Here is a 17789-nt window from a genome sequence, read left to right on the forward strand (position 1 = left end):
TGCAGATGCACTCTGTACAGATAATAGCGCTGTGTGGTGTATAGCAGAGCCATTTTTAGGTTCTGTTGTACTCAATTTTTTCAGAATTTAAAAAAGTGTTTTGAATAACATAAAAGTCTATTGTATAAATAATAAAATGTCACCTTATTACATGATGTCTGGTTTACTATGGAAACAAATTCTGAGCTTAGGAACTGTGACATGGTAAAAATATGTTTCTTTTTAAAACAAAAACACTGTACCAATACCTTAAAAATGTAACTTTTATTATGAACACGAAGCATGTATCTTTATTAGCACTGATTTTCCTAAGATAAACAACCTCAACCACCTATAAGTTCTCTACCTCCACCCTCCGCACGCTGACACATGCTTCTACTGAGCTGGCTACTTTTGACTCAATCACATGATGAACCAGGATGGCTGAAAAGCTGCATTTGATAATTTCAGTGTAAACAACAATGTTTATATTTGGATTTTTATTAAATCAAGCTTGGCTATATCTAACTCCTTTTTAGAAAATTACTGTAAAACTACCAGTCTAGTTTTAATCAGACTGTAAGGAGATTTCAGAATCAAGGTTGTAGAAATAATAAGATGTATCACGTTGGAATAAAGGACACTCAAAACATTAAAAAAAAAAATTTAAAGTCAAAACCAAAACCCTAAACATAAACATGACACTGACACTGACCAAGTCCTATCCTGGACAACGAAAAGTCTGATTTTCTTTTAAATGCCAAAAAATAATATTTAGTAAGAGTTTGCTGACTTTAAACCTTATATAGTCTTGCTCAGTTCATATAAGATAGAAAATGAAAAGATACTAGGGGGAACCCAGATTTACAAAGATGGTTGCTTTTTCATTATAAAAATCATATGAAAAGTTCTTGCAGTGTCATAAAGGAATGAATTTATAAAACATTTAAAATCTGTTGCAGTTGACATTATAAATGTTCACATCACTTCACAAGCTGTAGACATTTAGTAGGAATGACCATAGCCCAAACAGTGACTGTCGTGACACCTGGAACACAGGAGTCACTGGAGGCTGACTCTGTCCTATCCCGAGTGACCATGCCCAGAGTAAGAAGCCAGCTGTACTCAGGCAGGGATTCGATCTCTCAAATACTCCAGCACAGCAGCTGTGCCTTTCATTAATATGGCCGCTCGAGGAACTCGGAATGGATTTCCATCTAGCAGTAGTGTCCTAAACAGAAGAAACAGGAAAATCAAACATTTCCCATTAGTGATTTTCTTTTCATGAAATAAAACTATTGTTTGCAATTTTATAAATAAAATGTGTATTTTCTTATGTGTCTTTTAAAAGTCCAACTAAGCATGCAAACAGCTAGAATTATGACAATGTCCAACAGCACAGGCTATCACATGAAAGTCACAATATGGTGTTTATAGTCTCTGACTCTGTTGGTTTTGTTTAAAAAGACTTATGGTTTAGGTATCATTAATATTTCTAATTTAAAGAGAAATACAATTCTGGAGAGACAAAAGCCCATTCAAAATAAACAGCTGCTTAATGGTGGCACTGTGATTTGAGTCTCCTCTCGATTTGGTACAAGCACACACTAGGTAATAGAATAGATTTAAGTAAGCAAGAGAGTGAACAAACTGACGTGGATGCCAAGAACACTGAAGTCACAGCTCACTCCACACCCCACAAGGTTCTTTCTTTTTATCTTTTTTCTGTTTATAGGTTTTTTATTTTATTTTTCATTAATTATTTATTTACATTTCAAATGTCTCCCTTCATGATCCCCCTCCCCCTGCCCTTCGCCTCTAAGAGGGTGCTCCTCCACCCACCCACTCACCCATCTAGCATCCCCCTTCTTGACATCAAGCTTCCATAGGACCAAGTACATCTCCACCCCCCCTTTACTGATGCCAGATAAGGCAATCCTCTCCTACATATGTACTGAGGAGTGCAGACTGGCCCATGTACACTCTTTGATTGGTGGTTTAGTTCCTGGGAGCTCTGGGGGGTCTGGTTAGCTAATACTGTTGTTCTTCCTATGGGGCTGCAAACCCCTTTAGCTTCTTCAGTCCTTCCCCAAACTCTTCCATTGGCATTTCCATGCTCAGTCTAAAGGTTGGCTGTAAGTATCTGCACCAGAAGGGCCTTTCACATATGTCCGCCCTCCCATATTTGGAAATAAGACAATTACAATTTACAAGTTAAGGGCTGGTTCTTTTGTTTTTAATGGGATTAGTGAAATATCTTCAATCAAAAGACTTTAATAATCTAAATTTTTATGTAAAAAAAATTAAAAGGCTCACACAACATTATAAAGGTTCACCTACAATTCTTCAACTATTTCCATGTTACTTGGGAACTCTTTTTTTTTTTTTTTTTTTTTTGGTTTTTCAAGACAGGGTTTCTCTGTGTAGCCCTGGCTGTCCTGGAACTCACTTTGTAGACCAGGCTGGCCTCAAACTAAGAAATCTGCCTGCCTCTGCCTCCCTAGTGCTGGGACCAAAGGCGTGCGTCACCACGCCCAGCACTTGGAAACTCTTATACACTTAATTTTCTTAGCTTCTAGAAAAAAAAAAGAATTGCAGTTGACTCTCACTACTGTACTCTGTTATCTGTTAATCTACCCACTCCAAATCTGTCTGTAATCCCAAATCACTGGATTTGCAGGTTATGCTGAGAATAGGAAAAAATTGATGTCTTTTAAGACTTCATTCCTGTGAAGTCTGATAGAGCATCTGGAATCACACTGCAACCAGGCGTCCTTCCTACGGCCTACTCAGTGCATAGTTAACAAGTATTTGTACTTTTTGTTTATCATTTCACTGTTCAAAATGGATCCAAAGAGCCAGGGATAAAATTTTACAACTATAACCCCACTAAGGCAAACAGCCAAAAAATAACATGCTGCTTTCAAGAATCAAGCATCTTCCAGCTGAGCTCTCTAGCCCTCGCCCTCCTCCTATTGTTTAACCAGCCCTTAATGAGGTGCTTAGAATGACTGAAGCTTTAACACAACTAATTTCTGAATTAATAAAAGAAGTAGAATAGATGGGTCAGAAAGAAGAGTAGCAGTAATTCTGTGTGAAGAAGAGGAAGGTTTCACAGGGGATACTAAGATGGTTACTACTGAGAGCAGGATAAGGGCTGAGGGAGAAGCAAGACCATCAGGACTGGGTTTCCAAAGTTGGTGCCCTGTAGTGTGACCTCAGAAATCCCCCTCCCCAGTGCAATTCTGGATAAGCATATAAAGAGAATAATACTAAGAGAAATGGTGTTTATGCATACATAATGATATATATATGCCATATATATATATATATATATATATATATATATATATATATATATGCCAGAAAACATCTGGTGAAATTTAAAAAGAAAAATGAGGTGTTTGCTTAACTATTATTGTTAGAAGGTATTAAGTCTGTTATTTCAATTTCCTATAAGAAAAAAAGCAATCAACAAATCAATTGGAAACCCCCCAGTAAAGAAGTTACCGTAGCTGCACACAGTTCCCAAGCTCTGGGGGAATCTGCAAAAGGTCATTGTTTTGAAGGTCTAAAGTATTCAGATTTTCCATCAGCTTCATCTTCTGAGGGTCCAGAGAGCCAACCTGATTGTTGCTGATCAGAACCGCTTCCAGTGTGGAGATTCGATACAGAACTTCAGGAAACACTTTGAACCTGTTACAATGTGAACACAACAACTCCATGTAATGGGCAAGAGTCACATCACCCTTAAAAATGGATGACTCTGTTTAAGTGTGCTTTAAGTTCTATATTCAAAATTTCCTTTTTTTTCAAAAACAATTTTTTATTAGGTATTTTCTTCATTTACATTTCAAATGCTATCCTGAAAGTCCCCTATACCCTACCCCGGCCCTGCTCCCCAACCGACCCACTCCTGCTTCCTGGCCCTGGCATTCCCCTGTACTGGGGTATATGATCTTTGCTAGACCAAGGGCCTCTCCTCCCATTAATGGGTGACTAGGCCATCCTCTGCTACATATGCAACCTGAGACACAGCTCTGGGGGGTCCTGGTTATGTCATATTGTTGTTCCTCCTATAGGGTTGCAGACCCCTTCAGCTCCTTGGGTACTTTCTTTAGCTCCTCCATTAGAGACTGATTTTGGAACACATACTCATCAGACATAGAAGATACTATCAAACGAGCAAAAGCTGAGGCAAAGCTCCTCACTGATGGACAACATATCTTGGGGTGTCTACAGGCCACCCTCAGGAAGTTACTCTTTCTTGATCTAATTTTGTTTAGGCTTCCAGAACAAGGGCATTTTGCATTCTTTCAAGATTCCTGACTATCACAGACACAGGCTTCATTGTCCAAACCAACCCATCAGATGCCAAAGACAGGTGTGCCTGGCTAACATCTGTTTACCTCAAGGCACCTCTTTCCACTACAACAATCATAATTAGTCAGATGTTTATCTTTCTTCTAGACTATGGGTTTCTTCAGCGGTAAAACAAACAAATCAGCTAAGCACCAATCATGAGATTTCTAAGCAACATTACATTCAAGTAGAATCTAAATGAAAATAAAATCTGCTAGTAAAATATGGTAAAAATAAAGGCTTCTGATCTATCTGGCTCCCAGATGTTTCCTTACCTGTTAAAGGAAAGATTGATCGTTTGTAGTTTTGTCAGTGATGACATCTCTTCAGGCAAAGAACTTAAAAAATTATTCCTAAGTTGAAAATCAAAGCACAATGTTTAAAGCTTGAAAACCTTTACTAGTTTAAATCCCAGAAAGAATAAAAAGCACATAAATATGTTTGTCAATTCTTATTAGCCTGATCTCCTTAGGATGACCCTAGGAAGTGGGATTGGTAGTAGTTAATGACACAAGTCTCCTGCAGCCTTTTGTTTCTATGCACAATGATTGACTGTACACACTCTATTGCACAGTGACTGTCTGTGCACTCTATGTTGCACAATGACTGGCTGTGTATGCTATGTTGCACAACAGCTGTTCACGCTATGCTGCAGAGCTCACACCTGTCCTACTCTTTTTCTTCAGTCTTTCTGCTGTGAGACATGAAAGCAGATTTAATTCTATTAGAGATTTAAGGGACAGTTACACAAAGAGACAAAGCTTGGGGCAAAAAGGAAACAGCAGCCGTGGGGACCTCTCTTCCTTTTGTTCCATCAGCTTTATGCTCTGCTACCCCAGAGAAGTAAAAGCTCCATAACTAGGGCAGGCACACCCTCCTGCCTCAACTGTACTTTATGCCAACTAAAAGTACTCTAGCTAACAACAGGAAGCACTACCAAAAATGCAGGCACTAAAAACAGAGTTTACAAGTACAATGTTAATGCTGTGGGCCTGGGATGCACGGTATCACCCTGTAGGAACAATAGCTGTAGCTCCTAGAAATATCTGTAGATGCTAGCTTCCTACTGAATTTGTTTAAATCTAGCTTGCTATGATTTCCAAACAGCATAGGTAGGTTCTCACTCTCTCTGCTCCAGGCAGGGCTCTTCTGCTTGACCTGTCTACTGTCCTGGTTGGGCCTGGTGCAACCCACGGCTGCTCAGAGGGTGGACGTGCTGCTTCGTCACTATCTATTTCAGCAACAAACAAGAGGAAGGAGACAGTTTCCATGCACGAACTGTCCATTTACTTAGGATCTAAAGAATATAATACTGATTAAAAATATTTTAGATAATTTTATCTCATCACTTAAGTTATAAGCTACTTACAATTGACAGTTAAAATGCCTAAATAACTTAATTTTACATTTCCCCTAATATACTTAATACACTAAAGACCAAATTCCATACTCACCAAGAAAATACAACATAAAAACTCAAAAGATGAATCATAACATTTACGATGTCAAGTGACAGAATTATCAAGTACCTTAAATCTAAAAATGTCAATTTCTGAAGCAAGCATAACTCGTGGGATATAAATGAAAGCTTGTTAAAACTGAGGTTGATATCCAACACCATTTCCTTCAGCTCAACAATCCTGAAACAAAAACAATTTTAAATATCAGCACTTACTCAAAACTGAACCCATAATAAGAGGAAGAACAGTGCCCTTCTGCTCGCCATAGCTCCCAGGACCTTACTTCCTCACAGAAACTTCAGAAACTGGCTGTGCAAAGGCTAAACGGCTTAAAAACCACCTTACTATGACTTACCAAGGCTTCATTCACTCTGACAATGGATGGATACTGAAGTTTAATTTAAAAATTCACTTATTATACATTTAACCAAATCATGACACAAAAGAGAAAAATCAGACCTAGGTGGCTTCTATAGCATTTTATTTTGGCAGTGAACTAAATTCATGAAGTGTTTTGTTAGACACTGATATCACAGTGTTTTAGACAGCATAATGGAGAGATAGCTAAGATGTTAAGAGTACTGGCTACTCTTTAGAGGACCCACTTTTGATTCCCAGTACCCACGTGGCATCTCACAGTCAACTGTGAATCCAGTTTCAGAGGCTCCCATACTCCTCTGTCCTCCACAAGCATCAGACATTTAAATGATTCACTGATGCAGACAAAACATCCATACACAGAAAGTAACTTTTTAATTTGACCTATTCATTTTTTTTAATATTTATTATCTGAATTAGCATTAAATATAATCATGGTTAAAACAATATCTGAAAACAGTTTCTAAGTCTGGCAAGTGCCACCCCTAAACAGTGGAGGTCCAAGTGTAAGGATTGAACATCTCTAATAAGCCTAACCAAGTTTAGACATTTTAATTACGTGACTGATATAATCCACCACATAACAAACTTTTTTTTCTTTTTAATCTACCACATTACTAAAGAGAAAGAAAGAGAAGACCATCACAGCTGGTGATGCAGGTGCAGGGAGGAGGTGAGCTTCAATGAGTAACTGACAATCTTTAAAAATGTTATTGGGTATATATGTACTAAGGGTCATATCCCTCAACACAGTAGTTTTTCTGGAAATTTGGCTTAAAGAAACAGTATGTTTTTTTAACTGCTATAAGGAAGGACCCTACTTACTTATACACAGCTAAGATAGATTTTAAAAATATTACTTATGAAGTTGGGAAATACAAAAAGAATCCAATAGGTAAATACATATGGTAAATAAAGCATTCAAGATACAAATTACACATAAAATTCCAAACAGCTTAAGATAAAATGTCATTAACATATATATCAGTGATAAGACTGCATGCAACATCCTTCCATTTCATCCAGACCTTTATGAATACTCATTATGAATTATAAGTTTTGGATGTTAAGAAAAAGAGCATGCTTAGAAATACTCTAGAGCAAGGCGATCTGTGCTGTGTTCTTTGACTTTATAAGTTGCTGTTGAGAAACACCAAGCATCCCTGGTAAGAGAATTGCACACTGTGTAAGAATGAGACTGTAGAATAAGGCAGTAAGTACAGCCTACGTACGCAGGAGCTTCCCCTGGAGCTCTACATCTTGACTCCATTAGTTGGCATGACCCAGGTCTGCCCAAACAAACCATGTACATCTGGGATCAAATCAGATATCTTTCTAGCCCTTCAACAACAGGAACAAAAAGATGGACAGCTCTGCTTTTTATAACAGGCTATCTTGCTTCAAGACCTACGTCCCAAGTGTTCTCTGTAAATGTGACACATTTTATAGTTTGCCCTTTTAAACATTTGAAAATCTGGGCAGTTCCATGAAGCAATTCTTACACTTTTTTTTTCTTTTGATATAGCAGTCTTTACTACTTCATCAGTTCCCTTGTGCTTTGTCATTTTCTATCTGCTTTCATTAGGTGTCCATGTATCGTGCCTACTAAGACATGAGTATGATGTCATAGGCGAGAAAGCTAAGAGCAGCTTGTCACAGACAAACAGCACACTCAGCTATACTGCTGCGATTCCTCAGCAGGACACGTCCTGTCCTGTAGTCTGTGTATAGTGAGAGGTCATTCGTTTGTCAGCATCATTTGGGTGCAGACAGTTAACAAACTCTGTTGAAGTTCAACAATATACTAGTTTTCTCCTTTAACTGGAAGATTTTGTTAATTAATGCCAACAATGACATACTGAACAGAGGAAAGTACAACATAAATAGCAACTAGTGGCTAGAGTGGAAGGTCCTCTGCCTAGAAGATGACACTAGCAGTTCATATATTTGGCTTTAGTTCTAAAGGAGAAAAATCAATCACTCAAGTTTCTCTAGCCTGAGCCTGCAAGTGAAACCACTCTTATCCACTGTGGGTCTGGTACTTGGGTGGCTGCTCAATACTCTCCCTGCCATACTGCATTATACAAGACGAATAATTTTAGAGTTAATAATTCTAACACCCACTTCCCAAGTTCACAACGTAAGGTTGGAAGTTTTAAGATCCTGTACATCTCTCAGAACAGTAGAACCACAGTGTGCAGCACTCTCTCACATGAATAGTTCAGGAAACTAACATTCATTTGCCAAGACACAATAGACAAACAGAGAGCCCAGCTCAACGGTGGATCACTGGCCAATCCTACCTTTGTGGAATCTCACACAGCTGGTTTTTGCTGAAGTTGATGGAAGTAACGAGGGTGGTTTTTGTGGCATCAAATAGGTCATCAGGAATCAAGGTTGCTTGCTTATCACTAAAAGTGGTTCAAAAATAAAAGCATTCTCAACATTCCAAAAAGATGTAATCACCATTCCCCACATCTGAAGGCTTTTACAGATTTTACCAAAAAGTTCAAGGTAGCTGATAAAGTTTTGTGAGGGCAGGATGCTCTGTTCATCCTCAGAAGCAGAAACAGAAACAGAAGCACTTGGGAAATCCAGAAACTCACAGAATGCATGGTCCACTTCTCTACCTGTGCTTGGAGCTTAATCTAATTTTATAACTAAGCTTTCCTTAAAATGTGTGCAATCTGTGAGCTTTGGTGACTGAAGACTGGCAGGTGTACCATTGCACTAAGTTAATGCGTGTAATCACCTACGCTACTTCTCGTCCTTCTATTATGTGGAGGAGATGCAGTTGGTGCTGCTACACTGTTGAGCTTTGTAGCTTGTCCTTACTTTGGGATTAGAATCTCAAGAGTAGTCTTTAATAGTTACTCCACTGGTTTTGCAAATGTAAACATATATAATAATGCCCTAAAGTTAGAGGATTACAGAACAGGTACAGGGGAATTCAAGGTGTTAGTGTGGCTAAGTGACTGCCACACACATTACAGGGTGGCAATAAGAGGTGAGAACAATGGCAATGGAGATCTTCACTGCTGAGAGGGTTCCTCCCAGCACATGGATGAGGAGTCACATGACCGTTCGTAGACTCTGCATAGTTATCTGCCTATAGTCTATATACCTACATCTCTCTGACACCATACAGAAAGGAGGATCAGCAAAAGTGTTGGCAGCATTACTTATCCTCACAGCAGCTGCTTCATGCATCACTACTGAAGCACCTGCAGGGTTATCCAGCTTCTTTCCCTAATATGATAGATAAACTTCCACAATACTTAGAGTCTTTAGTGCTTTCCCTTATTCTGTACACAGACATTGTCAGTGCTTTGGTGTTACTGTGTTCCCAGAATGCAGTGCAACTATGAGACATCTCAGTTCCATTCACAAACATAATCACTTCTCAAGCTGCCTGTTAGTCAAGTTTTCCATTAACTAAACAATAGTTTCTTATTTAACATATCCACCCTCAAACATGAAATGCTCTCTAAATGCTAGTTAGTGAATTTGAGAGCTTAAATACCAAACTCTCATTCATAATTATTATAATAAAATCTTACCATAAAAAGGTTAGCATTAATTCACCTACCTGTCTCTCTCATATTTTACAATTGATATTGCTCTGTGTCAAATATCCTTGATAGGGGAGACTAGGAAGGAAGAGAATGAAAGGACCACTACAGCCACCTGCCTCCTAGACACTATCCAGATAGATGGAGCACCACCTTATACCAAAGCCCACCTCATTCCCAAAAAAGGTATGTGTCCTTTAATAAAAACCACACAAAACATAGGGCTGAAGAGATGGCTAAGTAGTTAAAGGCACTGACTGCTCTTCCAGCAGACCCTAGACTGATTCCCAGGACCCACATGGTGGCTCACAACCTTCTATACCTCTAGTCCCAGAAGCTCTGACATCTCTTTTGGCCTCCTCAGGTACTAGACACATATGTGGTGCATAAACATATATGCAGGTAAAACATCCATGCACACAAAATAGAGTGTAAAAAAAAAAAAAAAAAAGGTCCAGAGCACACGTTCTTCCCAATCCGTAATTTCACTACGTTAGTCCAGTCTCTCCCTCCTTTCCATCTTCTACCTCCTTCCAACACCTCTCCTCAAACATCCAGATACTCAGGCACTCCACCTCCTTCCCATAATACCTTTCCCTGGATATTCAGGCACTTTACCTCTTTGACTCAAGTTCTCTTTTGAGCTCACTTTTAAATTCTGTGACCTGAGGAACCTGCAAAGGGGAAATCTGCTCCTATGACTGTCTTTTCCTTACTAGCTGTCCTTTCTCTGAAGAGCTCTTTCTCAAGTTCCCCATGGGCCTTGCAATACTGTGCAGATGGACTATGTATCTGTAGTTAGCAGCTTTAGAGTGACTGGCATGGACACTGCATCCTCAATGCCTTGCTGTTGAGGTAACCTTTTTTACTTGTAAGTATGTCTCTGTATTTACAATTGTTAATTCTGTATAGGCAGAGAGCTAAATGCTGGCAGGATTTTGGCATGTCATTTCTATGGCCATCACTGGGTTTTCTATTTCGTAAATATTCATCCTTCACCTGCCTAAAGGCAATCTAGTGAAGTATCTGAGGTTGTCATGCTGCTAATTGGTTGTAATAAATATACAACAGCCAATAGCTAAGGCAGGAAGTACTAGGGTGGAATTTCCTGGCAAATGAGGTCATAAGGAGAAGAGGCAGGAGATTCAGAGAACAGACAATGGGAAAGACAGACCAGAGCAGAGAAGTACAGAGTTAGCCATGTAGTGGGTTGAAGGCTAGTTGGTAGGTTAAGTTAGATGAGCTAGCTGGAATATTGCCCAAGCAAAAGGCCTAAGCTTCAAACTTTTTATTAGCAGTCTCTGTCTCATTATACTGCTGGAAGGTCCAAGAAAGTCCCTCCATACTATGCAAGTGGACAGTGTGATGGTTTGAATGAGACTAGCCTCCACAAAGTCATATATTTGAATACTTGGTCCATAGTTGGTGGAACTGTTTGGGGAAGGATTAGGAGGTGTGACCTTGTTGAAAAAAGTATGTTACTGGGGGGTGTGCTTTGAGGTTTCATAAGCCCACACCATTCCAGTTAGCTGAACAGCATTATGCCTGACTGCCTGCTGGCATGCTCCCTGCCATGATGGTTATGGGCTTACTCTCTACAACCATGAATGTAACTGTCAGCCCCAAGTTAAATGCTCTGTTTTAAAAACGTGCTGCTTGATCACAGCAACAGAACAACAACTAAAAGACACTACATACCTATAATCTAGCAGCTTTAGTGTGGCTATAGCATGGATATTGACTCTGGCTTCACTTGGTAGTGTCATGGCAGTCTCAGGAACAGAATCATTTTGATTGGTTCTATCATCTGGAAAAGAAAAGTTAGATAAAGTGAATATTAAAATTACACAGCTATCTTTAAATTTGTAATGATATATAAAAGTATTCATGATTTCTAGATAGTACTGATAATACCCAGTCATATATTTTATTCCCAATAATAGAGACATCATTTAAGAAACAGTAATCAGCCAGGCAGTGGTGGCACATGCCTTTAATCCCAGCACTTGGGAGGTAGAGGCAGGTGGATTTCTGAGTTCAAGGCCAGCCTGGCCTACAGAGTGAGTTCTGGGACAGCCAGGGCTATACAGAGAAACCCTGTCTCAAAAAACCAACCAAACAAACAAACAAAAAAGAAACATAGTAAAGTCCTATGATATGGCATATGTGCACATACATACAAGTAGGCAGAACACCCATATACATGAAATAAAAAAAGAAAAGAAAAATATTAAACTTTGTGTTGATACTTCATAACTGGTAGATTTCAACACAAATCTAAAGGACTGAGGCATAGCATCCACAATCATGAATTCAAGAACTTTAAAAAAAAAAAGGTTCTTTTTTTTGTTGTTGTTTTATGTATTTGAGTATTTTGCCTGCATGAATGCATGTGAACCATGTGCCTGCCTGGTGCCTACAGAGATCAGAAGAGAGCACTGGTTCCCCTAGTGAGCTGCCATGTAGGTGCTGGGAAACAAATCTGGTCTTCTATAAGAGCAGCAAGTGCTCTTAATCGCTGAACCATCTCTCCAGCACTTTTATAAGTGATAGTCTGCAGGAATATAGAATTGGAACCATGAATGCCAAGCACTCTACCTCTAATAAGCATATCAAAAGAACACTTAAATTGATGTCCTTTTAACATCACCACTTTTCATATATTCCTTCAAAATACAGAAGGCAACAGTAGTACCTTTGATCTTGCTGCGCAGGTATTTTAGAACTTCTTGAGTTCCTTTCTAAAAGAGTGGAGACAGAACACATTATTAGCAAGGCACACTTGGAAGTTTTGTGCATCAGCATACATATCTGAATTTTAATTTAAAAATAAGTTGCTAAATCCTAATAGTACGTACAGCTATAATTTCTCTTCGAATGGTTCTTAGAGGATTTCCTTCTAGTGCCAGGAATTTCAAATGAAGATTTCCCAATGAGCAGGGCAGACTACAGAACAGATTTCAAGGAAACATTACATGTAAGTCTAATTAAATCAAAGGCATGACTATAAAGTAACAAATGAAAACAACATATCCTGTAATAATCTCAAGAGGCATGAATGCCCCTAAAATCTTTTCCTTTTAATGCTAACACACAGAAAGATGGCCAGATACATTCCCAAGCTCACACCACAGCTGTTAAAGAACATGCACTACAAAGCATCTGCTCTATCTGCCTAGTGCTCATTCTGAAACAGTAAAACCAACAGCCATGAGTAATCTGCAGCCCAGTGACACATAAGACTTCACCCAATTACAGAAGGGGATCTCCAAAAACTAGAACAAATTCCAAGCTCTCACTGTATAAGATTCTAATTCAGTGATGTCTCACCATCGGGTTTGTTGTTTTTTTGTTTTTCCTTCACTGCTTTTTAAGTGATCTCAAACCCACCTAGGAAACAGCTACCCACACCCATTGGAAAATAACATGGAGTTTCAGGCATGAAGACTGGTGTTCTCCTGACAAGTGGCTCCAGCAGCAATGAGGAGCCTTCACAGGGAAGTCAGGAGGACACAAACTGCTACAACAGCTGAAAACTGCTTTTTCCACAAAGCTCAAAGACTCATGTGTGCCCTTACTTTATAAACCCAAAAGTCTCATCTCTGTAGGCAAATCATTTCTTAGCACTGTGTTCTGTAGCTTTCACCATTCTTTGCTTATCACTCTGCTCTGTCCAACTCTAACAGACAGCCAACAGCTACTAGAGACAACTTATCCTGGTTCACCTCCTCACTTCATCCCCTTCTCCCCATGGACACTGCAGTCACATCACACACTGTCAACAAATTGGACAAAGAAACATTTCTTAGTGACAATTATTATTGAGCTAAACTGACAGGTCATTTTTAAAGCCTGCCGCCCACAACCCCTTCCCACTCAAAGCACCATACTCATAGCCATCGAGTGGCTCTTTAATGGGCTTGCACTCAGGATAATGCCTTCATGGTATGCTAGTGGCTCTGAACTAATAAAAACTGACTATTTGGCCTAAATTCTTAGACTTCCCTACTTGGACGCTATTTCGAATTCCCAAAGCTATATGTGTGTTGTTTCCTCCTGACATATGGATCATATACACCAACTTTCACATGGAATTAAACATCGTGGTATATATATATATATCTCAGCTGTTAGAACTCAGAGGTCCGAGCATAAGTGTGCTGTTAGGTGTGTGTATATCAGGCACCTGCTAACTGACTAACTAATCTCAGTCCTATTTCAAGTTCTTTAATCATAAATCCTTTAGTCACCTGAGAACTTCATATTTCAATTCTATGTTCATTACCCAAGCCCAATAAATACCCATGAAGCACTTGCTTTGTCGCAGCATGGACAGTAAGTATCTGGAACTGGAGCCATGCACGGAAAAGACAAAAAGCAACCCTGAGGGGTTCTGAAATGTGACTACACATCTGCTTCCATTAATGTATTAGCTTGGCTGTCAAGGAAGAAAACTAATTCTTCGTATACAACATGAGTTCAATATATAATTAATAGATTTTTAAAAAGGACTTAGAAAACTAATTATAATTCAATGCAGAATAAACTCTAATTTCTACCATTTAATCTTTAAACATACCTACTAATATCATTGTTGCTCAGGTCAAGCCTTTCCAAAGACTGCAGGAGGGCCATTTCCTCAGGGACAGACCGCAGCTTGTTGCCCCTTAGGTCCAGGACAAGGATAGCCTGCAGGTGCTCAAGATGCTCTGCCCCTAACTTCTCGATCTGGTTTTCAGCTAGGTGTAATTCCTATGAAACCAGGTACAACATATTTCATTCAACTGTATACTAAACAATGAAAACAAGTGTGGATACTTTTAGTTTTAAATCACTGCAGCAAACAGAACAAGAACATTGTAATTATCATGTCATTTAGACATAACCTCTTGTAAAGCTACAATATGATTAAAGAATTTTTTCTGACAATCTCAAAATAATTGTTTAACCTTGCAGAAATAGTTTTACAAAACTAAGTCAGTAAAACAATTTAATTATACTTACAGAAGTAAAAGTATAAATCTAAACACAATACTGATGAAAAACTAGTTTCATAAGAAACCCATTCAAAACTGTTTTCAGGGTAACAAATACTACGGAATATTATCATTACATACACCAGCTTCTTAACAGAATCTATAACCAATAAAAACTTACCATAGTGAATGGAATTTCCCAGCATTTTAAAAAACTCACGGCCACAATTCTATTTAAAAAAAAAACAAAAACAAAAAAAACAAAAAACTTGCCATACCTCAAAAAAGAGCTAAAGCACATCAAACCTAGGAGGCAGTACTAATGCTACACCTCAAACCAAAAGATTAGCTTGGAAATGTGACTGCAGTCAGGTAATCCTGAGAAGTGGCAACCTAACAAGTCCCCGTGCCCCCAGCTGCTACAGGCCAGCCACAGTACAGGTCAGCAGAGCCTCTCACCTCACTATAATGCCCTTCTTTAGGGAAAAACTGCTCACTACACCAAGTACACAAAACCTACTGCTGAATGATTATTTCTTTTTATTACCAAGAAAACATTAGTACTCTTAGTAGTAGATGGAAGTTTTGAAAGATATCAACAGAGAAAAATACCATTCATAGATTATATCCAAAAGATTGGCTAGTTTTTAAAAACTTCAATTTCATTAAAAAAGTTTTAGAAATCATGCAGTGGTATAATTATTAACTAAATAGTACCTTTAGTTGCCTACAAGAAGGAAATTCAGGTAGAACACACAATTTATTCCTCCGCAAATAAAGCAATTCCAGTGATTCCATGCTACCCACATCAGGAGGCACAGTCTCCAGGAGATTGGCATCACAATCCAAATGCTTTAATCCTACAATATATATTCAGAGACAATTAGAAGATACTTTAATTTTTTTATTGTATAAAAAGACAGAATAATTTATTGGAGAATTAAATATAGAAAAATATCAAATCATAATAAACATATCACAAAGACTTCTTAATCTGTTCCGATGGATATGACAATCAAAAATATGCAAACATCCTTGAACTGAACAAATAAAAATTGACTTTTGTATTTAAATAAAGAGAAATGGTAATCAATAGTGAATAGTACAAGGCCATCTTTAAAATACAGTTACGAGCAAGGTTTTTAGGTACTTTGCTAAACTGCTCTGAAGTATATACACGGTATTTACTGTACAGCTCTCATTTACTCCTCTTTAAAAGAGCTTAGTGTAATTAAGGCATCTAAATATGGATGTTCTCTGTTGGATGAGTGAATGTGACAATGGCTTACATACACTATAACGCAAGCCTTGGGTTTGTGTGTACTCCTTCCCATTCATCCTATCCATCCATTTTGCCTCTTCTTTTCCTCCCTCTCTTCTTTTCTATGGGGAATTTTATGGGATGTGTACGTATATGCTTGCACATGGGTACATATGCTTGTGCGTGTGAAGGGAAGATGTTGCCGTTTGGTATCTTCTTCTATCTTTTCTACCTTATTTTTTGAAACAGGGTCCCTTAATGACCCAGGACCTTAATGATTAGGTTAGTGAGTGCTGAGACTTTACGTGTGTGCCAGGGATCCTCATACTTGTGTACCAGAATTTTACCAACTGAGCCATCTCCTAGTGCCAACATGCTTTCCTTAACACCTAAACTAATCTGCCCAGTAAAAGCAAACACTGTATCTCAACAATGCCTTCCACTCCAGGATCTTCATCTCCTGATAGTTCTTCTTCACTTGTTTAGTTTTGGAGACAGGGTGTCCTCTCCTCTATGAGGCCCAAGCTGGCCTCAGATCTAGATTCCCAAACCTCTTGCCTCATCCTCCTGACTGCTATTTTGTCTGATGTGTGCCTTTTCCAGAAAAATAAAACGGTCTAAATAAAGGTATTCTTTAAGGAGTTAACAAGCAATTTTCTACCTTAACCATATTACAGATTCTCCTATTTTAAGACTGAAAACATACTTCAAACATTTCATCCTCAACCCTCCAGTAAACTGGAATAAGGAATATGCATTTTGCAGCTTATTTTTCTAACTTCAATTCTTTCAATTTTAACATAATTGAAAACTGTACTGACATGCCACCTTCAGCTTCTATTCTTCTACTATGTAGAGAAGCTAGCCACATTTTTTTAAAAAAAATGTAGTACTAGTTTTAACTTCTAATAAGTTTATTTTTTAAGCTTAATATTCATTTATTTTATATTGAGTGTTCTACCTTCTCCAAAAATTTAGATAATACTTGCCTAGAATAATGAGGGGGAAAAAGGTGATGAACTGATCCACCCAAGTCTGTAAAATTCTATAAACAAAAGCTCATTGTAGGAGCTGGCTAGATACCTAATAGGTAAAGGCACTGACAGACTGCTCTTTCAGAAGATCCAGCACCCACATAATGACTAGTGATGTACAACCACCCACAATTCCAGTTCCAGGGGATCTCTCTTCTGACCTCTGCAAACGAGATGCGCATAAATGCATGCATGCAAAACACACATACATATAAAATAAATAAAATTTAAAGAAAAAGGCTATTGTAAACTCTGGGGTCAAATCAGGAGCACTGGCTGAGGAACAAAGCAGTGGACTATGTGTTCTGGGGGAGGGGTGGGGAGATAAACACTTAGTTCTAAATTTGATTTCTAATTCCCATAATTATCAATCTTTAAAGTGGGGGGAAAATGCATCACTGTCCCATTTACCTCACAGAACCACTGTTAGTAATACATCGGCAAACTCTCAAGAGAAAGCATTCTGGTTACTTAGCATCACACAAATGTAAAATCCTAGGCTCTGCTCAACAGTAACATATAACTAGCAAATACTGTATGTGAAGTAGAGGGAAGACACTGCAGCATGGCTAAGAACAGAGACTCACACAGTCAAGGAGTCATCAGGCTGCTGTGTGAGTTCAGATGCCCTCTGCTGTTTGAGCATGCTCCAGTTGGGAAAAACAAAAGCCAACCAAACAAACAAAACCATGCTTCTGGTTGATTCAACAGTACCACCCGTCTAGCACATACAAGGTTCTAAGTTTGATCTTGGCAGAAAAGAAAGG

The 17789-nt window shown here is 38.5% G+C and overlaps 1 protein-coding gene across 4 annotated transcripts in view; it reads right to left on the bottom strand.

Moving 5' to 3' along the window:
* Positions 1-245: 245 nt before the first annotated feature.
* The window catches only part of Lrrc40 (leucine rich repeat containing 40), a 30249-nt gene continuing 12705 nt past the window's right edge, over positions 246-17789 (bottom strand). For all 4 annotated transcript variants that reach the window (XM_021157651.3, XM_029475028.2, XM_085835367.1 and 1 more), the window contains 10 exons: positions 15445-15587; positions 14331-14503; positions 12610-12697; positions 12447-12492; positions 11450-11558; positions 8483-8590; positions 5871-5981; positions 4617-4694; positions 3490-3675; positions 246-1210 (listed from right to left, as the gene is read on the bottom strand). In XM_021157651.3, the coding sequence (XP_021013310.1) occupies positions 1105-1210; positions 3490-3675; positions 4617-4694; positions 5871-5981; positions 8483-8590; positions 11450-11558; positions 12447-12492; positions 12610-12697; positions 14331-14503; positions 15445-15587 (1148 nt within the window). In that variant the 3' untranslated portion in view covers positions 246-1104. The remainder of the gene's footprint in view (positions 1211-3489; positions 3676-4616; positions 4695-5870; positions 5982-8482; positions 8591-11449; positions 11559-12446; positions 12493-12609; positions 12698-14330; positions 14504-15444; positions 15588-17789) is intronic.

This window comes from Mus caroli, unplaced genomic scaffold (assembly GCF_978045245.1).
Source record: "Mus caroli unplaced genomic scaffold, Mus_caroli_1 scaffold_3, whole genome shotgun sequence".
In the NCBI taxonomy this organism is placed as follows: Eukaryota; Metazoa; Chordata; class Mammalia; order Rodentia; family Muridae; genus Mus; species Mus caroli.